Source organism: Entelurus aequoreus, linkage group LG01, assembly GCF_033978785.1.
Source record: "Entelurus aequoreus isolate RoL-2023_Sb linkage group LG01, RoL_Eaeq_v1.1, whole genome shotgun sequence".
Taxonomy (NCBI): Eukaryota; Metazoa; Chordata; class Actinopteri; order Syngnathiformes; family Syngnathidae; genus Entelurus; species Entelurus aequoreus.
Genome location: NC_084731.1, coordinates 25137187 through 25160693, shown reverse-complemented (window position 1 = coordinate 25160693; position 23507 = coordinate 25137187). Strand labels below are relative to the sequence as shown.

The 23507-nt window shown below is 39.7% G+C and overlaps 1 protein-coding gene across 1 annotated transcript in view; it reads left to right on the top strand.

Annotated features, from left to right (window-relative positions):
* grm6b (glutamate receptor, metabotropic 6b) overlaps window positions 1-23507 on the top strand; it is a 96412-nt gene that overhangs the window by 47302 nt on the left and 25603 nt on the right. Inside the window, exons 4-9 of the mRNA XM_062046151.1 lie at window positions 5768-5984; window positions 8541-8676; window positions 8863-9017; window positions 19023-19163; window positions 19241-19441; window positions 20076-20215. Coding sequence (XP_061902135.1) covers window positions 5768-5984; window positions 8541-8676; window positions 8863-9017; window positions 19023-19163; window positions 19241-19441; window positions 20076-20215 — 990 coding nt within the window. The remainder of the gene's footprint in view (window positions 1-5767; window positions 5985-8540; window positions 8677-8862; window positions 9018-19022; window positions 19164-19240; window positions 19442-20075; window positions 20216-23507) is intronic.

Genomic DNA, 23507 nt, shown 5'->3' with positions numbered 1-23507 from the left:
CAGCCCTCATCTGCTCATCAACACCCGTGCTCACCTGCGTTCCAGCGATCGACGGCGCGACGAAGGACTTCACCCAATCACAGATGCGGTTGGTGGCTAGCGTCGGCTAGTGTTGGCTAGCGTCGGCTAGCGCGTCTGCTATCCAAGTAAGTCCTCCTTGTTGTGTTGCTACAGCCAGCCGCTAATACACCGATCCCACCTACAACTTTGTTCTTTGCAGTCTCCATTGTTCATTAAACTAATTGCAAAAGATTCACCAACACAGATGTCCAGAATACTGTGGAATTATGAAATGAAAACAGAGCTATTTTGTATTGGCTTCAATGGGCTACCGATACTCCTGTTTCACTGGCTACGTCACACGCATATGTCATCATCCAAAGGCGTTTTCAACCGGAAGTTGAGCGGGAAATTTAAAATTGCACTTTATAAGTTAACCCGGCCGTATTGGCATGTGTTGCGATGTTAAGATTTCATCATTGATATATAAACTATCAGACTGCGTGGTCGGTAGTAGTGGGTTTCAGTAGGCCTTTAAACAAAATAAACACACTACAATTTATTCTGTATGATTTTGCAATGCAACTCTATGAGTGACAAGTGACAACAAGAGTGACCCCAATGAATAAAACAATCTTTGTCAACACAGTTCAATTATCGTCTGTCGAGACACTTTACGGACAGGAATTCCATCAATCACTTTATTGAGCAAAACTGTTTGTAACCACACCAAAAACATGAGTAAAAAAAACTTTTATCTATAAAAACTGGTAATTTTCTGCCATACAAACCAGGCTAAAACCAACTTTGTCATCCGTCGTTTCAACAGAAGCCGCTCGCCCTGTCTCACCTGCACCAACACACGCACTCATGGCACTTAGCCAGCGTTGTGTTTATGGCCACACAAAAAGTCGGACAGCCCCAACGCCACACAATGTGTAAATTCCAGGTTGTAACACTCTGACTCCACAATCAGATGTGTACTTATTTTACTGCCATTTATTAAGAATGTAAATCTAAGGATATTATTCATGAAATATTGTCAGTAGATTTCATAAATGCTAATAAAAAGATGTATTTTACAGACAGAAAGTTATAGGAACTAAATGTAATCTCTGAAAGGGGTAACATTTCTTTTAAAGGCAGGACCCGCAGCCAGACATACAATACTAGCACATACACTACCGTTCAAAAGTTTGGGGTCACTCAATCAATTTTATGTAATAGCCTTCATTTCTAAGAACAAGAATAGACTGTTGAGTTTCAGATGAAAGTTCTCTTTTTCTGGCCATTTTGAGCGTTCAATTCACCCCACAAATGTGATGCTCCAGAAACTCAATCTGCTCAAAGGAAGGTCAGTTTTGTAGCTTCTGTAAAGAGCTAAACTGTTTTCAGATGTGTGAACGTGATTGCACAAGGGTTTTCTAATCATCAATTAGCCTTCTGAGCCAATGAGCAAACACATTGTACCATTAGAACACTGGAGTGATAGTTTCTGGAAATGGGCCTCTATACACCTATGTAGATATTGCACCAAAAACCAGACATTTGCAGCTAGAATAGTCATTTACCACATTAGCAATGTATAGAGTGTATTTCTTTAAAGTTAAGACTAGTTTAAAGTTATCTTTATTGAAAAGTACAGTGCTTTTCCTTCAAAAATAAGGACATTTCAATGTGACCCCAAACTTTTGAACGGTAGTGTAGGTCATGAAAAACATGTTTTTTTGTTATTGTCATTGTAAGAGGGCAAAATCACTTACACTACCGTTCAAAAGTTTGGGGTCACATTGAAATGTCCTTATTTTTGAAGGAAAAACACTGTACTTTTCAATGAAGATAACTCGACAGTCTATTCTTGTTCTTAGAAATGAAGGCTATTCCACAAAATTGTTTGGGTGACCCCAAACTTTTGAACGGTAGTGTATATCAGAAAATTATTTTAATAAAACATTTAAATTGTTATGATGTCAGGTTTGGGACAGGTGTGACGCTGGTGTGGCCACAGTGTGCACGTCTGATGTTGCTCACATGTGCTCCACTGAATGCTCAGGGAGTTTGTGCGTTTGCTCACAAACATTAAAAATTAGAGGGAACATTGCTGACCAACACGCCGGATTGTAGTCAGCTGGAGGCGTGTCTAAATGAAATTAAACAATGGATTTCCGGTAACTTTTTGCAACTCAACGCTAAGAAAACGGAAATGCTGATTATCGGTCCTGCTAAACACAGACACCTATTTAATAATACCACCTTAACATTTGCCAACCAAACCATTACACAAGGCGACTCGGTAAAGAATTTGGGTATTATCTTTGACCCAACTCTCTCGTTTGAGTCACACATTAAGAGTGCTACTGAAACGGCCTTCTTTCATCTCCATAACATCGCTAAAATTCGTTCCATTTTGTCCACTAGCGACGCTGAGATCATTATTCATGCATTCGTTACGCCTCGTCTCGATTACTGTAACGTATTATTTTCGGGCCTCCCTATGTCTAGCATTAAAAGATTACAGTTGGTACAAAATGCGGCTGCTAGACTTTTGACAAGAACAAGAAAGTTTGATCATATTACGCCTATACTGGCTCACCTGCACTGGCTTCCTGTGCACTCAAGATGCGACTTTAAGGTTTTACTAGCTCCATCCTATCTTGCTGATTGTATTGTACCATATGTCCCGGCAAGAAATCTGTGTTTAAAGAACTCCGGCTTATTAGTGTCAGCAGCATTCATGCAGGAGAGAAAATGGCTGTCTTTTTACTTAGGTGTGAACTCAGTGCCTTCCTGTCATGATCTGGCTTGTTGATGCAGTGCCTGGTTTCTGGGTCTCGAGGCGGAGCCACCTTCACACGCACTTGTTTCACACTTTCCTCTGACTAATTAAGCTCTTTAGTCCATTCACTGGACTGATCCATTCTCCAGTAGATTCCTGATGGTTCACCCTTTCAGTCGAGTTCATCTTCTCTGCTTCGGCTCCACTCACTCTTCTTGTTTACTGCGGCTGTGTTACCCGGTTCTGCCATGTAGTGTTAACTGTTTCCTCTCCACACCGTTTGTGTGTGTTTTCTGTTTTTCAACTTTTTGCAAGCATCCTTAGTTATTTTTACTCACTCCTTTTTGAGTGCACTTTTTGTTATCATTGTTATTTCTTGGCGTCCTACTACGGCAAAGCCAATTGTGACACTGCCCTCCCCATCCGCAGATTTACGTGCTCCGTGTAGGCATACTTGCCAACCCTCACGATTTTTCCGGGAGACTCCCGAATTTCAGTGACCCTCCCGATTTTTACCTGTACAACAATATTAAGGGCGTGCCGTGATGGCACTGCCTTTAGTGTCCTCTACAATCTGTCATCGCGTCCACTTTTTCACCATACAAACAGCATGCCAACCAAGTCACATTTGTATGCGGCTTCTGCAGACACACGTAAGTGACTGCAAGGCATACTTGACCAACAACCATACAGGTCACACTGAGGGTAGCCGTATAAACAACTTTAACACTGTTACAAATATGCACCACACTGTGAAACCACACCAAACAAAAATGACAAACACATTTCGGGAGAACATCCGCACCGTAACACAACATAAACACAACAGAACAAATACCCAGAATCCCTTGCAGCCCTAACTCTTCCGGGCTACAATATACACCCCCGCTACCCTCAAACCCCGCCCCCCCAATCTACCGAATTCAGAGGTCTCAAGGTTGGCAAGTATGCGTGTAGGGTCCAGCAATGCATGGGGTGGCCGTTTTGCATGACGTAGCTTACGTAAAATGTATATCAATGAATAACAGGGCGTTTTTATATAAAATGTCATTATAAATGTATACCTATTCTCTTCCTGCTCCATCACTGATAAGGCATTTTCAATGTCCCCTGTGGTGCTAAATGTTAGTGCATGGATTACAAACTGTCATACTGAGTTCATATCCTGGGCGGAGATGTGTCAGGAAGCTATGTGGCTCAATGGGTGTTGTGGCCGTCCCGTAAACATAGGGTTACCCGTTCGATCCTGGCCTGGAGAGCATGTCCAGGTGTCATTGAACAAGACACCAAACCTTTAAGTGCTCCTGATGGGTGGTGGTTAGTATTTTGCATGCCAGCTTCGGCCATCAGTGTGAATGTATGTGTGAAAGTTTGGGTATCATTCCAGGTATAGTAAGACGCTATGTGAATACAGACCATTTATTAAATGTATTTTTAAAATATTAACAATTTTATATTTGCACAAAAAAAATATTTTTTCTGAAACATGCATCAAATCAAATGCAAGTTTGACTAAAAAAAAGTATCAATAAACACATGTATAAAGTGGGAATTTTTTTGTAATGTGGGGGCTCAAAATACAATCCTGCTTATTTAGTACTCGCTTTTGTGGTCAGATGTTCAACCATTAATGGCAATGAAAAATGTTTTTGTAACTATAAGGGGTGTATTTACTTATGTGACTTACTGATTTATGTATAAGAGCTGTGTTTCAGACATACTTGCCAACCCTCCCGATTTTCCCGGGAGACTCCCAAATTTCAGTGCCCCTCCCGAAAATCTCCCGGGGCAACCATTCTCCCGAATTTCTCCCGATTTCCAACCGGACAACAATTATTGGGGGCGTGCCTTAAAGGCACTGCCTTCAGCGTCCTCTACAACCTGTGGTCACGTCCGCTTTTCCTCCATACAAACAGCGTGCCAGCCCAGTCACATTAAATACGCGGCTTTAACACACACACAAGTGAATGCAAGGCATACTTGATCAACAGCCATACAGGTCACACTGAGGGTGGCCGTATAAACAACTTTAACACTGATACAAATATGCACCACACTATGAACCCAGACCAAACAAGAATGACAAACACATTTCGGGAGAACATCCGCACCGTAACACAACATAAACACAACAGAACAAATACCCAGAACCCCTTGCGGCACTAACTCTTCCGGGACACTACAATATACACCCCCGCTACCACCCTCAACCCCCCCAACCTCAACCCTGCCCAATCCCCCCCTATCTCCCGAATTCGGAGGTCTCAAGGTTGGCAAGTATGGTTTCAGAGCATTTTCTTCTCAGTATTATTCACTGTACATAAGCGATGTGACGTTCCGCAGCCGGGTAGCAGTTGCAAGCTATTAGTTTGTGAGCCATTCTTTATGGCAAATGGACAAAAAATTTGTCAGAGTCAAATGAAACTTAGCATTATTTGGATTACGTTTTCTGGTTTATTGTTCTGATGAGGATATGTAAAGATGTTCAAAGGTAGGGTTGTACAAATTTGTATTCACGTGTTTATTTTGTGTTGATTCTTATTGTACTTTTATTTATACTTTTCATATAAACTTTTTATTGATATAACAATTTTTTTCTGTATTGTTGAAATGTTCTTTTGCTACAATTAAAACAAAAAGCAAAATATTGATGTCACTGTCAAAGTATGGGGATATGGCACCACCTTATGGAATGTTCACAATGGAAACCTAACATAAATAAAATATTACTTAATATTTCAGAATAATTTCCACCGATAGATCAGCATTGGTGTAAATTTGTATTGTTCTGAGCCACATCTTGTATTTCTTGATAAAAAAAACAAACAAACAAAAACCTATACTAACAAACCAATCTTTTGAACGACTCTTAGAAAGGAACGGCTCCTCAAGATCTGCCTCCCTTCCAGGAGCCATAAGTCCCATCTCTAGTGTACATAGAAACCTAACAATGAAATATTGCATCACCATGAACTCTTACATGTGTTTCAGATCCCCCAGATCAGCTATGCCTCCACCGCCCCGGAGCTGAGCGACAATAGCCGATATGAGTTCTTCTCCCGTGTTGTGCCTCCGGACTCCTACCAGGCCCAAGCCATGGTGGACATCGTGAAAGCCATGGGCTGGAACTACGTCTCCACCATAGCCTCAGAAGGGAACTACGGAGAGAGTGGTGTCGACGCTTTCCTGCAGATATCCAGAGAAGCAGGTTGTGTGTTCAAAACAGAAATGTTTATATTCATTTTACACCTTGCAGCGAGTTGTGTGTGTGTATCTGTATATTAGTATCCATGGATGCGTTTGACACATGAGCCTGGAAGTCGTTTCGTTCGTCGCCACGGCCTTGTGCCTCATTCCGCAGAGTGACATGGCGATAACACAGTTGGTTGCTATGAACAATCCCAGGTGTTCTTAAGGGAAGGGGTGAAGGAATGTCAGAGCATCTCACTGAAGCATCCTCAATGGGAGAGTTCTCAGCAGCAACCTTGAAATGAAACTATGAAGTGAGGTAGAGGGCTACAAAATTAGCTTAAAACCGCTGCTCTTGAGCAGTGGTCCCCAACCTTTTTGTAACTGCGGACCGGTCAACGCTTGAAAATTTGTCCCACGGACCGGGGGGTATTTGATTTATTTTTATTTTTTTGTCATAAAAAAATACAATCATGTGTGCTTATGGATTGTATCCCTTGCAGACTGTATTGATATATATTGATATATAATGTAGGAACCAGAAATATCAATAACAGAAAGAAACAACCCTTTTGTGCGAATGAGTGTGAATGAGTGTAAATGGGGGAGGGAGGTTTTTTGGGTTGGTGCACTAATTGTAAGTGTAGTTTGTGTTTTTTATGTTGATTTAATAAAACATTTTTTTTTGTAAATTAAAAAAAAAAAAAAAAAAATTTTGTTTTAATTTCTTGTGCGGCCCGGTACCAATCGATCCACGGCCCGGTGGTTGGGGACCACTGCTCTAGAGGAAGTACACGTTGTAAGATTACCTTGCCAGAGGGGTAGTACGTGTCCGACGCCTCCAATCTCGGAACATCTTCACAACACGGGAGATCTCGAGTACCCTAATCGCCTCTCTCCCGTGGAGGGTTCAATGTCTGGGGGTTTAATGTCCGACGATTCGACTGGGTGGTTTAGGGTCAATTCAAACTCCTTTGAATCGAATTAATGAACAGTCGACAATTCTAAGAGGTTTAGTTTATTTCAAAGGTGCTTAACAATTTACATCATAGTAAATTACATGTTAACTTGCACATTTTAGGTATGAACTAGGAATAATTGAAACTTATTTGAACTTATTTTTATATGTCTTCTTAGCTTTTGAGCAATTACTGATAGTTGCTGATAAAATAATCAGCAAAATGAGTGAAACTTTGGAGAGATACAAAAAAAGTGTCATTTTGAACGCCTGTTTATGTGACATCAGTGTTTAAGAGACTGAAAACAGGTCTTGACGTGCATATTCCGCTTTTGTCTAAGTACAAAGGAACACACGTCTTTTAATACGTAAGACGTACATGTTACGTGTTCACATGTACGAGCACAAGGCATACTGTACAAGGACTTATGAAACATATTTAGCAAACTGGATCTGCGATTAGCAAAAAATACGTTCGTTGTCAAAGTCAATGAATTTAAAAGACTTGTGGATTTACCCAAGAATTAGCCCAGGCACGTAACATTTACAAAGTACCATCACCAGCTACTGGCCTGGCATACATTTTACATCGTACGTGAAAACAATGATCAACTATGAGTACTACGGATGTCGGATAATATCGGACTGCCGATATTATCGGCCGATAAATGCTTTAAAATGTAATATCGGAAATTATCGGTATCGGTTTCAAAATAATCAGTATCGGTTTCAAAAAGTAAAATTAATTACTTTTTAAAAGAGCGCCAATAAACCTTAAAGGCACCTCCTTTGCGTGCCGGCCCAGTCACATAATATCTACGGTTTTTCACACACACGAGTGAATGCAAGCATACTTGATCAACAGCCATACAGGTCACACTGAGGGTGGCCGTATAAACAACTTTAACACTGTTACAGATATGCGCCACACTGTGAACCCACACCAAACAAGAATGACAAACAAATTTCGGGAGAACATCCGCACCGTAACACAACATAAACACAACAGAACAAATACCCAGAACCTCTTGCAGCACTAACTCTTCCGGGACGCTACAATATACACCCCCGCCACCCCCTATCCCCCCCCACCTCAACCCCGCCCCCCCTCCAACTCCGCCCACCTCAACCTCCTCATGCTCTCTCAGGGAGAGCATGTCCCAAATTCCAAGCTGCTGTTTTGAGGCATGTTAAAAAAAATAATGCACTTTGTGACTTTAATAATAAATATGGCAGTGCCATGTTGGCATTTTTTTCCATAACTTGAGTTGATTTATTTTGGAAAACCTTGTTACATTGTTTAATACATCCAGCGGGGCATCACAACAAAATAAGGCATAATAATGTGTTAATTCCACGACTGTATATATCGGTATCGGTTGATATCGGAATCGGTAATTAAGAGTTGGACAATATCGGAATATCGGATATCGGCAAAAAAGCCATTATCGGACATCTCTAATGAGTACCCTTTGTAACACGTGCTCACATCAACACTTAATAATACATCATTCCAATATCAAACCCCCCAACTCCATTAACTTGTTACCATATTGCCAGCATATTGTCTTTAAAAATAATCCCACACTAATAATGTATTCTATGTGTGCAACACAGGAGGGCTTTGTATTGCTCAGTCCATAAGAATTCCCAGAGAGCCCAGACCTGGGGAGTTTGAAAAGGTCATCAAGAGACTGATGGAGACATCGAACGCTCGGGGGGTTATCATCTTTGCCAGTGAGGACGACATCAAGTGAGTGCAGAAAAAGCGATTTAAAAAGTTAATGTTGTTGATGGATCCATATTTTTGCACATGTGGTCGAGCCAGGCAATGTGTTTTTATATTTTGTGGTGTTTCCTGTTTCCTACCCGATTATCACCCTCGGTCCTACAGACGCAGGAGAGAATTAGAAAGTCATTCTGATTTGATTTCTTCCAGGCGAGTTTTGCAAGCTGCCAAAACGGCCAATCTGACTGGCCACTTCCTGTTTGTTGGCTCGGACAGCTGGGGGGCCAAGAGCTCCCCCATCCAAGACCAGGAGGAAGTCGCCGAGGGTGCCGTCACTATCTTGCCGAAAAGAGCCTCCATTGACGGTAGGCGTGAAAGGGACAATCTGGGTGACTCAAATCATGCACTTCCATACTTACAAGGGCTTGGTCGACTGAGATCCAAGTACCACGTGTTAAACGTGGGCAAACTATTAGTGGGCGTGTTGCCTGTGATCTACTAAGACTGTGTGTACAATTGAAAAGTGGTGCAGACCGCCTTATGTTAATGAGGTTTTTGCGTGTACTACCTGCATTATGTGCCCATGGAAACACTTATTTCCCTCCCCATTTATGTTATTGTGCTCTCTCTCGTGTGTGCGCAATGTTGCTGAACTAGCAGCACACATCTAAAATCTGAAACACATTTTCTGCAATATAGAATCGCAATCTAAAGACAACATAAACTATTTCTCTCAGATAGATCAGATCAGATAGGTATTTATTGTCATTGCACAAGTACAAGGAAACTTTGTTTGCAGCACAAACCCATTCAAGATTAGACAAACAAACAGTGTACAGAACAGGAACGCTGATGGGACGCCATAAGGCGCCCCGTAAAAGATGGGAAAAAGGTAAAACGCTGGGGAAAAAGATGAGTAAAAAAATACAATCTAGACTGGGCTCCTAAGGGGGCCTAGTCTGGAGTGGGAAAAAACCTCCACGCAATGCACACATAAACACGTTACATTTAATCACGACAAACTCGCAACAGAGGGGCGGGGAGTTGGGGCCCTGGAAGGCGACCGCTGCTATGTAGCGCTGCCATCAGACCATCACCCCGAGGAGAAAGAAGCGGCGGTGAATGCGTGGGGTGGGGGACGGGAGGTGTGTGCGTGTGTGCCCAATTGTCTTGGGTGTGATGATGTAATGTTTTTTATAGACTGAGGCCGATCTGCAAAAGTTCGACTCCAGGTGTCGTTGAGGAGGGAGGGAGGTCAAAAGCGTCCATCAATGAGGTGTCCTCGGGGGTGCTTTTCAGAACAGCCTGGTCCTGTTTTTCACAGCGTCAAGGCAATTCGAGGGAGTCAAATCGTAGATTAGGATGTTTGTTTTCCGCGAACAGACAAAACAATGACTTGTCTGTTCTATTCGTCGATCACGTTGGTGCTATGCAGGTAGGCGGTGGACTACCACAACACCTCAGCTCATTCATGCCCCTGGAATGATCCAAACGCAAGAAAATGCATAGTCAAAGACATTTTTTCACATAGGAGATATATTATAATAATATATTTCCTAAATAAAAAACAGCATAAAAAAAACGCCGTCCGGAACAGTCAACATCCCAAGGGTCTTTGAAGAAGGTGGGAGGGATTTTTCAGAGCCTCTTTTGCTGCACTGGTCTTCTTGGGGTACTTACAGCGTGAGCCAGCCAAGGCCACCGCAGAGGGATCCGATTTGTAGATAAGGATTGTTTTTAGTTCGGCGAGCAAACACATTCCAATAGTTTGTCAGTTCTAAATGTCCATTCTGACTCTCAAATGGATCATTGCAGAGTGGAAAGCTTCTCCGAGATGTTCCCCATTTTGCGATTCAATTCCGAGATCGCCACAGTCTGAGTGCCCACAGCTCTGCCCAACCCATCCATTGCGACGGGCAGCCTTTGGGCTCCTTGAACGGCTGCCATATTTTTTCAAATTTGTCGATAAACCATAGCAACGTTTAATCCAATCAGCAGATGACTTGTTATCACAGTTCTAAACAGATCGATATCTGGATTGTCTTCGACGGAAATGTTTCCAGAAGCAAACGTCCTGTCAAGACGGGTAGGTTCCCCCAAACCTATGCTTCTTGTCGAGAAGATCTTGGTAATTAAGTTGAGGGACCAATATGTCAATTCCATGTTTTAGGTTTCGGATAACAGTGCAAAAGAGAGGCTCCTAGAAAGTTAAGGACAAAAACAAAGAAGCAAAGCAGGAGAGGTAAGAGAGAGGGGAATGCGTCCGCGTTAGTTGAGAGCCAAGCAAAAAAAAGGAAACGCTGTGCTTTCTGTGAAACATTGAGTGGGCTTGGTTATGTTCTACTGATGCTCCACTGCATCTGGTTCTTAGGTGGCTCTATTTGAAGTGTGAAATGCAATCTAACCTCAAGACTCCCAAGACTTTTTGGAGCAAAATGTATTTGAAAGCCTCGTCCCAGTCGCAGGTCTTAAGACCGCCAACAGGACAATGACCAGCTAAAAACACTCAAGACTAGCAAATGGGACTAGAGTGGTGCCTTTGTTTTTGTTAATAATCTGTTCATAAAGGTCACTTGAAACCTGACTCAAAGAAAAAGATAATTAATCAATACCAAAGAAAACTAGAAAATCACTAGCAGAGCGCAGACATCTCAAGCCTAAAAATGTCCTGAATTCAGACAGTGGTCCAGGTCCCCCCAAAATATAATCACTTGTTCCTTATCCCATTTGTAACATTTTCTGAACGTTGAATCAAAATCCGCGTATCACCTTTTGAGCTATATATAGCGAACGAAAGAAATGGAGTGAACCTTCTTGTCAGTCATCCACTGTCTGTCTCTGTTGGTAGAGACGGTGCCGCTAGCACACACACACACACACACACACACACACACACACACACACACACACACACACACACACACACACACACACACACACACACACACACACACACACACACACACACACGCACACACACACAGAGGTTGAGGCTCATATTATAAACTTAAGGTAATGTAGTAGAAATTGTCCGGCTTTTCATCAGCCCCAAGATGAAATGAATTGTTCCTTATCAAAACAAATCAAACTTTTTTTAAATAAAATGTGTTTCATACATTAAAAATGCAACATAAAGTGGTTTAAAAACAATGCCCCGATGATCCACCTCTCCCATACACATTATTATCCCATTCCAGACATTCCGTGAAAGTTTGATAAAAATCCGCCTATAACTTTTTGAGCCATCTGTAATGTAAATTGCGGAATTAAACAAATGGCGCGTACGCTCTTGCCAGTCATCCACTCTCTTTGTCTTTCTGGGGCCTCTAGCATAAACACACAGAGAAGTTGAGGGTCGTAACGTAAACGCAAGATAACGGAGTAGAAATGATCCGGATCAAAAATCGAACAAATGAACAAACATTCAGACTACATACATACATATCCTACTGTACAATTCCCCTGGCAGAGGTAATAATGTAAATGTAATTAAGATGTTCCCAATACCCCAAAATGTTCACAATAAACATTTTTAACTTATATCAATTATAGTTTAGATTGATAACAGATGATAAACTGACATATTTAGTAGGGGTGTGGGAAAAAATCGATTCGAATTCAAATCGCGATTCTCACGTTGTACGATTCAGTATCGATTCTCATTTTAAAAAAATCTATTTTTATTTTTTATTTTTTTGTATTCTTTTTATTAATCAATCCAACAAAATAATACAAAGCAATACCATAACAATGCAATCCAATTCCAAAACCAAACCCGACCCAGCAACACTCAGAACTGCAATAAACAGAGTAATTGAGAGGAGACACAAACACGACACAGAACAATCCAAAAGTAGTGAAACAAAAATGAATATTATCAACAACAGTATCAATATTAGTAACAATTTCAACATAGCAGTGATTAAAAATCCCTCATTGACATTATCATTAGACATTTATAAAAAATAAAAAAAAGAACAATAGTGTCACAGTGGCTTACACTTGCATCACATCTCATAAGCTTGACAACACACTGTGTCCAATATTTTCACAAAGTTAAAATAAGTCATATTTTTGGTTCATTTAATAGTTAAAACAAATTTACATTATTGCAATCAGTTGATAAAACATTGTCCTTTACAATTATAAAAGCTTTTTACAAAAATCTACTACTCTGCTTGCATGTCAGCAGACTGGGGTAGATCCTGCTGAAATCCTATGTATTGAATGAATAGAGAATCCTTTTGAATCGGGAAAATATCGTTTTTGAATCGAGAATCGCGTTGAATCGAAAAAATGGATTTATAATTGAATCGTGACCCCAAGAATCGATATTGAATCGAATCGTGGGACACCCAAAGATTCGCAGCCCTAATTTTTAGATATATATTTACTTTAACGTTTAACGCATGTGATTAATAAAAAAATTTAAAAAAAGATCGCATAACCATGAATAAATGAATATTAATCACAATTTTTGTTTTGACCGCCGAAAGGATTGAAACTGCATTGCACCGGCAGTGGTGATGTCACATGCCAGTGTTATGATAGTTAGAGCGATGTGCTCTGCGCCCTTCGAAACAAACTCTGATGGAACTGAGGTAATTAGTTGGTATTCTAGCAACATACTTTTTTTATCATCTGCGCACATCAAGTTTAAAATACCATCTTAAAGCAAAGCATGAACAAGTCGCTAGCTTCAAAACCGCACTAAAAGAACACCTCCAGACAACTTCAACCCTTGACTAACTAACACCCTCCCCCCTCCACATCCCACCTCCCCGGATTGTAAATAATCAAATGTATATACTTGTTCTTATGCTTTCTGAACTAACTTTGTTCACTGCTCGATGTACATATCCTACCAAGTCAGACCTACACTGTTTCAATGTCCATTTCTCTGATGATGCAATTGTTGATGACTGAAGTGCTGATATCAACCAAACCCCCCTCCACATCCCACCCCCCGGATTATAAATAATGTAAATAATTCAATGTATATACTCTGATGATTAACTTGTGTGATGACTTTATTATGCTGATAGTATATATTTGTACCATGAATTGATTTACGTGGACCCCGACTTAAACAAGTTGAAAAACGTATTCGGGTGTTACCATTTAGTGGTCAATTGTACGGAATATGTACTGTACTGCGCAAGCTACTAATAAAAGCTTCAATCAATCAATCAATGGACAGCAAACAGAGGACAATAAGCTATATGCCGGCTGAGTTTATCTGCGTTTACCACAGATAAATTAAACAAAATGGACAGCCACCGCACATACGACATTAACATCTGTGAGGCTGCAAGATGTCGTTCATGACGCCAACTAACAAAAAAAGAGATCGGCGCTGTAATCTGAAAAAGTAAATAAGCATGTTTGTGTAACTGAGTTTTGTAATTAGATGAAGCCCAGCAGAAAAGACAGACAAGTAACGAGGGAATCGACAGGGCCGTTTCTTACTGACAACCGTCACGTCTCTCGTCAACACACTGGCTTCTCATCAAGGCACCTTCTGTCTCTCTCACCCACACACACATACACACACATACACACACACACGTACACACACACACACACACACGCACACATGTTATCATTTGGTATGGGGACCAAGTTTTTGATCATCACTTGTGGGGACCACCCTTTTTAGAGGTTGTGGAGGCATAAAAAAAATGAGGTCAAATGGCCACTGCCCAGTTAGCTCATACATGTCTTTAAATATCTGGATTGATGAAGTAATGTGCTGATCATTCTTACTGGGGACCCTGGGGAAAAAGAGTTAATATGGTTCATTAAAAAACAAATTTAAATAATTTTGCATAATTCACTGAGGATTATTTAAAAAAAAAAAAAAAAAAGTTCAAATTAAATATGACATGATCCTCAGAATACAGCACTACAGCTGTCCTCTTATAGGAAGTTTTTAAATGTCAAAGCAAATCCTGCATCTTCTGTGACATTACTGAAAACTGCTATTTAGCAGTAATGAAGTTGTCTGCAACTCCAACTACCATATATAGAAGGATGGACAATTCTGAATGTGAATCATACTTTAAGGTAATAATGTTTTATAATCATGCTGTATGAAAATGTCATCCTAAGGGACACTAAACCAGATTTTGTTTTTGGAAAAATGTATTAGTTTTAACTAAGGATGGATACCATACAGAATCACAGTACTATTAAAGCCAGGATAACAAATGTTTCACTTTTCAAGAAAATTAATTTTCTCTTTTACCAATATTTGAAACACGTAAACAAAGTAACCCAAATTTCCCTGTTGTGGGATCAATAAAGGATTATCTTATCTTACCTTAAACCACAGAAATAAAATACAAACTCATTTAAACTTTTATTTTTACTTTTAACAACATTGAACATAAAGAACATAAAAAACTGTTCTACTTAACCAGTCTTGCTGATTATCTCTTAATCTACTATTTTACCTGCAATCTCCTTTTGTAGGCCGTAATGCAGTTGTACACATAGAACTTCAATGCTTGCCATTCCCGGTTTTGGAGAGCTTCCGGTTCGGCCCTCAAACATTTTAAACAGTCACTCTTTGCTGGTACAATACCAGAAGGGATGAATCGCTTCATGTGCAGGTCCCCTAAAGGGACTTGTTTTTTTGTCCCCATACCGTCAGAGGTCCCCTAAAGGTGACTGTGTAAACAGAGCCATGTCCCCATTAAGTAAGCATTGCCAGAACACACACACACACACACACACACACACACGCTTCAGGCTTCACAATAACAGCGCGACACCTCACATCTGGTCCAACTGCACCTACAAAATGAAAAATGGCTTACATTTGTTTAAACAATTGGTTAAACTAAGGAAGAGCAAACGCAGATATAAATGGTGCAATATGTAAACTTCTTTATGGGTGTCTTTATTACATTATTTATTAATATAATGTACATCTGTACCTAGTTAGCTTTAATATTGTAGATATTTTCAAACTGTGCACTTAATTCTTACTCTACTTACTGTCACCAAGTTTTGAGCAAATCAATGACTTGCAGTTCAACAAAACATTTAAAAAACATTCCTGTACAACATTCTGACTACTAAATTGCATTTGAATCCAAATGTTGGGGTATTTTTTTAAGCAAATTTTATTCATGCAAGCAAATGATAAGTGAGGTTAATCTGATTTTTAAAAAATAGTCACTTGACAGCCCTAATATATATATCACAAACAGTAAATTGTGGAATAAAAATTAAGTTCTGGGCACCATCATTTAGTTCAGTTTTATTAGTTTTAAAGTTGATTCTGTTGGACCACAATTCCAAAGCCAATTTCCATTACTGTATTTTCTGGACTATAAGCCGCTACCATTTTCCCCAAGCTTTGAACCCTGCGGCTTGTACAAAGGTGCAGCTACTCTATGGATTTTTCTTGGCTAACAGGGAAATTATGGAATGGACAAAGCAAATAGATCAAACAATGTACTAAAATTATCCACTTTAGAAACTGTTCAAACTGAACGTGTTTACAAAGCACAAGGAGGAAGCATTCTGATACACATCTCATTAAGGATGAATAAAGACATCAATGACTTTTCTGTTTTGTTTGATCAGCCGTTTTACTGCCGTGTCTCAAACACTGTTTGGAAACAATTAAGATATGTATATAAACATTTGCGTGTGAATATCTTTGTATATCAATCATCAATCAATCAAAGTTTATTTATATAGCCCTAAATCACAAGTGTCTCAAAGGGCTGCACAAGCCACAACGACATCCTCGGCTCATATCCCACATCAGGGCAAGAAAAAATTCAACCCAATGGGATACAATGAGAAATCTTGGAGGGGACCGCAGATGCGCATCATCTGTGGTCACCTAATAACCTCTCCACGCAGGAGAGGGGGGCGGAGCAGAAAAGGGGCGGCAGATCAACTGGTCTAAAAAGGGGGGTCTATTTAAAGGCTAGAGTATACAAATTAATTTTAAGATGGAAATTAAATGCTTCTACTGAGGTAGCATCTCTAACTGTTACCGGGAGGGCATTCCAGAGTACTGGAGCCCGAATAGAAAACGCTCTATAGCCCGCAGACTTTTTTTGGGCTCTGGGAATCACTAATGAGCCGGAGTTCTTTGAACGCAGATTTCTTGCCGGGATTTATGGTACAATACAATCAGCAAGATAGGATGGAGCTAGACCGTTTAGTATTATATACGTAAGTAGTAAAACCTTAAAGTCACATCTTAAGTGCACAGGAAGCAGGTGCAGGTGAGCCAGTATAGGCGTAATATGATCAAACTTTCTTGTTCTTGTCAAAAGTCTAGCAGCCGCATTTTGTACCAACTGTAATCTTTTAATGCTAGACATAGGGAGGCCTGAAAATACGTTACAGTAATCGAGACGAGACGTAACGAACGCATGAATAATGATCTCAGCGTCGCTGGTGGACAAAATGGAACAAATTTTAGCGATATTACGATTATATGTCTGTGCCTTAAAGTCCGGTGCGACTAATATATTGAAAAATCTTTTTTTCTTTCAAAATTTAGTAGGCGTGGCTTTTAGTCCAGAAAATACAGTGGTTAATTTTCAGAATAATTGAGACAACTGTGGGTTTTTCTTTATTTAACAGCAAGGTACCAACAGTGTATTTTCAAGGGTGTAACGGTACGTGTATTTGTATTGAACCGTTTCGGTAAGGGGGTTCCGGTTCGGTTCGGAGGTCTACCGAACGAGTTTCCACGCGGACATATTAAGTAGCGTAACGCACGTTGTGTAAACAATGCACACCGAGGCACAACACACGGCATGCTATCAGCTAACGGGCTAGGATAGACTGACCATACGTCCTCTTTTCACTGGACATGTCCTCTTTTGCGGAGCTGTCAGGGCGGAGTTTCTTAAATGCCTCAAATGTCCGGCATTTTGAGTTAGGGTTGCGTGTATTTTCAATGTACGTTCAGGGTTAAGAAGGGGTTAAAAACAAAACAAATTGTGCGCGCAGCAGTATTTGTGAGGGAGGGGCAGAGAGCGAGAGAGGGAGAGAGTTATGATAAACGCGCATGCGTCGCCAGGCTCTGCTTTTTATCCATAGATTTATCAGATTAAATTTTTTTATTATCTATAGCCATACTTGCCAACCTTGAGACCTCCGATTCTGGGAGGTGGGGGGTGGGGTGGGGCGTGGTTAAGAGGGGAGGAGTATATTTACAGCTAGAATTCACCAACTCGAGTATTTCATATATATTTCATATATATATATATATATATATATATATATATATATATATATATATATATATATATATATATATGCAATACTTGACTTTCACTGAATTCTAGCTATATATGTATATATATATATATATATTATTATACATATAAATAAAATCAATACTTGAATTTCAGTGTTCCGGAGGCTATCCAGTAGATGGCAGTATTGTCCTGTTTAAGAGTGTCACAACATTGCTGTTTACGGCAGACAAACTGCTTTACGGTAGACGAAAACGTGACTGCTGTTGTTGTGTGTTGTTGCCGTGCTGGGAGGACGTTAATGAAACTGCCTAACAATAAACCCACATAAGAAACCAAGAACTCGCCCTCGATCATTCTACAGTTATAATGTGATTGGGCAGGCACGCTGTTTATATCGTGGGAAAGCGGACGTGAAAACAGACTGTCCCCTCTCAGGTCCGCATTGAGCTGGAGGGGGCGTGGCCTCCAGCTCCGGCTGAATTTCGGGAGTTTATCGGGAGAAAATGTCTTCCGGGAGGTTATCGGGAGAGGCGCTGAATTCCGGGAGTCTCCCGGTAAAACCGGGAGGGTTGGCAAGTATGTCTATAACAGGGGTGTCAAAGGTGTGCCCCGGAGGCCATTCGTGGCCCACAGCTAATGTTTTAAAGGCCCACGGCACATTCTAAAAATACTATTAAAATAAACAAAAACATAACAAAAGTGAAATAAAAAAGCTTAAAGGTGAAATGTAATTTAGAAAAAGTTGCAATGTTGACTAATAAAACAAAGCTGTTTTTTTTCTTTCAAACTGTCATTGCTCAAAACATAATATTGAATCAAAAATCAATGTTATTATTAATTATTGACCTACCCAAGGTTCCGATTACTTCACATCAAATATTCCACTAAGAAAAATATTTTTGGTGGAAGATTTTGCAAGTTTGGTAAATAAATAACCCAAAAATTTATATTTTGTTGTTTTCTTACTGTACCGAAAATGAACCGAACCGTGACCTCTAAACCGAGGTACGTACCCAACCGAAATTTTTGTGTACCATTACACCCCTAGTATTTTCCATTGCTAACTTGTATTTTAAGATTGCATGGCATGAGACTATGAATATAAGCAAGACTTTTTATGAAATGATTCAGGCTTCGACCAGTACTTCACATCAAGATCTCTGGAAAACAACAGAAGGAACATCTGGTTTGCTGAATTTTGGGAGGACGACTTCAAGTGTAAGCTCACTCGGCCTGGCGTTAAATACGATGCCGGTAGAAGAAAATGTACAGGTGAATCCGCACAGGCAAAATGAAGTATTATATATTTTCAATCAATTCGCCTCATGTGACGTCTGTGTTTTTCGTAGGTGAGGAAAGAATAAGCCGAGATTCTCTGTACGAACAAGAAGGGAAGGTGCAGTTTGTGATAGATGCGGTGTACGCCATGGCTCACGCCTTACACAGCATGCACCTCGACCTGTGTCCCGGCTCCATGGGGGTTTGTGAAAAGATGGACCCGGTGGAGGGACGGATGCTCCTCCAATACATACGCTCTGTCAGTTTCAACGGTAGGATTTCCAAATTGACTTTTCGCTCACCCTTCCTGCATAATATGTGTTGGCGCTTTTCTAAGAGGGATTTTAGGAAAAGATAACATTCGAAAGGATGTCTTTGAAGAAGCTTTGAGATGTGTCTACTAATGTACTGAGCAAGACTAGTACCGTACATCCCTTCAAAACATGTCTCCTCGCCGCAGGCTGCCTCCTTGCTTCTCCACCGACACTCTCTTCACTCTTTTTATCCTCATCTTTCATAAAAAAGTCACAGTTTTGCAAAAAGGGGGGGAGGGGGGAGAAAAATGTGTTCTATGAAAGCATATTTACTGCTTGCCACATGCTGGGATGACCCTGGCTTGTATGGAGAATTCTTCCGATTGTTGGCCTGCAGGGAACTAAAAGAAACGTTAGGGCAACAGAGCAGAGTGCACTGAGAGACCATTCAAGTGCAGGACAGCCTTTACTAAAGAGCATGCATGCACTTAGCTTTCACAGCATAGCACAAGAGTGACAAAAGCAAGTACAAACGTACAAGCTGCATTCAATGTGCGCGTGGGTGGGCACCACAAAATGGGAGTATGGATTTTTAAGAGATCGTGTGTCGTGTCAGATGACACGCCATTAAAATACTGTCTCCGTCAAACAGGAAGTGCAGGAACTGGTGTGATGTTCAATGAGAACGGAGACGCTCCTGGACGTTACGACATCTTCCAGTACCAGCTTTCCAACGTCAGCTACCCTGGCTATAAGGTTATCGGCCAATGGACAAACCACCTGCGGCTCAATGTAAATATTTGTTTTTATACAAATTCCACCACCATAGAGGGCTGTAATCTGTTTGTGGTTGGTTGAGTTGTTTTGTATCACAGTGGTTTTCGAACTTTTTCCACCAAGTGCCACCTCAGAAAACACTTGGCTCTCCAAGTACCACCATAATGGCCAACATTTAAAAACAGTAGCATACTAGGCCTAGGTCAGTGAACGAACAGGTGAACGAACCCTAGGGGTTCGGTGAGTCGGTGAGTCGGCCTCAGGGGTTCGGCGGACTCTCCGCCACGGAGGGCGAGACACATCCAACTCATCGTGTAAATAAAAACTTCTCCCTATCGGCGTATTATGGATACAGCAACAGCAGAAGTCACACTGATTTGCAGGTGTGTAATTTGTTTTGAGTTAATGCACTGTGTTGGTTTTGTTCTTTGAACAAGGTGATGTTTGCCCATGGTTCATTTTGTGCACCTTTGTCTTGAATTTGAAAAAAATATATATATTTTTCACTAAAGAAGGGTTCGGTGAATGCACATATGAAACTGGTGGGGTTCGGTACTCCAACAAGGTTAAGAACCACTGGCCTAGGTATTCATTAAAAACAAGGCAGAGGTTTTATTTAACAAGTATATTTATTTAGATAGATAATAAAAACAATTAACAATGGCGTCAAATTGACAACACATTGTGTCCAATATTTAGCACAAGGATAAAAATAAGTCATATTTTAGGTTAATTTAATAGTTAAAACAAATTTAAATAAAAAATCACCATATTCCAATATATGACTCATCATTATCTAAACTAAATGCAGTTTTTTCTACTGATATCATCTCCATAGCTTGTGTATACCAGTCGGTATGAGTTGGACTATCAACATCTATCAATTTTTTTAATATTACCGTTTTTGTTATCATGCATATTGAAAGAAATGCATTTTTATTCTTTAATGACACTTTACTAAATTGATGCAGATCACCAAGAATACAAGTTTGAAATGTCATTGGGATGTTTATATTTACAAATGTGATTGTTCAATGAATTAGTTGATCAATATGATAGATACATTTTATCTCTTTAAAACATGCTGTAAAGAAATGCATATCCTCTGAAAGTATGAATTTCAATAGCCATAAACTGTAAGATACACTTTTTAATCAGGATACAATTTAAAAATAATAAAAATATTTTATGGAATATTAAATGAACATCATACTAGGAAAGCAAATGATGTGCATGGTATTTGTATCTTAATAGATTAGGCCCTTCATATTTACAGGACTTTTTTTTTTAAAAAAAAGCTCAAAGATGCTTCATAGGGTAAAAAACAAATACAAGTGCAAAACATAGCAAATATAATTGAGAAGAGCAATACCTGCTTTAATTTCAGAGTCTACCAAAGTCTAGATTTTTCGCTACTTTCTTTTTAAGAGTAGACCAAGTGTAGTAGTTCTAAGTGGGTGTGAGTACTAAAAGCAGCTATAACTATAATACAGTTCAAACAGGTTTCCAGAATAAACTGGGGGAGGGTGAACTTTAGCATTTATTTCACATAGAAAACACAAGGCACTTAGTAGTTGAAAGGCAATAGTTTAACAGAACCACTGAACTAAAACCAGTACTATTATGAAAGACTTAAATAGAGTGACAACACAAATGTACCCACACTAAAAAACACTGCAAATATAGGGAAAATTACAAGCCTTAAAATAATAGCACCAAATAATAATTTAAACTATAACACAAACCAAGTGATTGAATGAAAGCGCCAAGTGACTAAGTTAAAAAGAGTTAGTAAACATTTGATGTTTGATAAATACATCAGTTAAAATAGTGGTCTAAAAAAACAGTGACAGGTTAAAATGGTGCACAGTAAAACAATCCTACAAAAACAAACATAAATGAGGAAGATAATCAACTAAAACCTAGAGAAAACAAAAATTAAAATGACAAATACCTTGGCCCGTGTCAATTGTTAATCGATCTCTACTCTTGTTCACCACAACATCCTTTAATTTGCGTCAAAGATAGCTGTCGTGCTGTTGTAGCTAAGCTTCGACTCACATTCAGCTATCTTTAACGCAAATTAAAGGATGCTATGGTGGACAAGAGTAAAGCCCTTTCAATTACACAGGAACTTCCAAACTGATTGAGAGCTGGAGCGGGGATCCCTTACTCATATATTTCATATAAAATTGTGCTTTAAAATTAAACTGGTTCCAAAGGTACTTTGTTAACCTCTAAAGGCTCAGTGTCAGTGGCACACAAATAGCTGCAGGAGAGAGAAACAAAATATGTCATATTTTAAATGGGTAATAATGACCAACTGACTAAAATAACTTTATCATAATATTTATCTTGGAATTTTCCACTTTGCGATAGTTATTCATAACCACTGCACTAAATAAAGACACCATGCAATTCCAGGAACACTCTTACTTACCTTATTCCTTACATGTAACCGGTACACGCAGGGTAGTAATGTCGTGAACAGTGTTGGGTTAGTTACTGAAAACCAGTAACTAGTTATAGTTACTAGTTACTTAATTTCAAAAGTAACTCAGTTACTAACTCAGTTACTTACACCAAAAAGTAATGCGTTACTTTGAAAAGTAACTATTTAGTTACTTCTTTTTTTTTAAAGCTCCCATTAATGCCCTTTAGCCTTCATTTCAGTACTGTTATTGCACTGCAGAATAATACAATGTGTTGATCAACTTGACATGCATTTGCATCACTGAACTCTGCTAAGCAATGTGGTCTACATACAACACACAAAGACAAAGATATGTTACAAAGGCCAATTTGTTTCTGGCCAGAACAAATTGACAAAACTATTTTAAATAGCTGCAACATAACATACATAAGTAACAAACAGCATAATAACAACATAGCTGTAAACCAAATAAGTACTTTAACTTTATTTTTACATACACAAAGCCTAACCAGGCATTTTTTCCTCAAAGAATTCTGACACAAAATCATGTCTGAAGCTCAGAACACTCTACACATTTCCCCAGTTTTAGTTTAGAGATAAGGAAAGATTGGCCTGGCCCACTAGGATCCCTCTTTATGTTTGTGAACTTTATAGTCTATACATTTAGAGTGATGTGATAGTCAAACACTCTAGAAGTCTAGGATGAAAGAGTATATAAGAGAATTGACAGCAACATTCCCTCTAAGGTGCGCGCCTGTGCAATTGCGCACTACTCAATCGTCCTCTGCGCACGGCAAATCTATGCCACGCACAAAATCAAATAAAAAAATAAGCGCATAACAATTTTCAACACGACACGGACACGACAGAGAA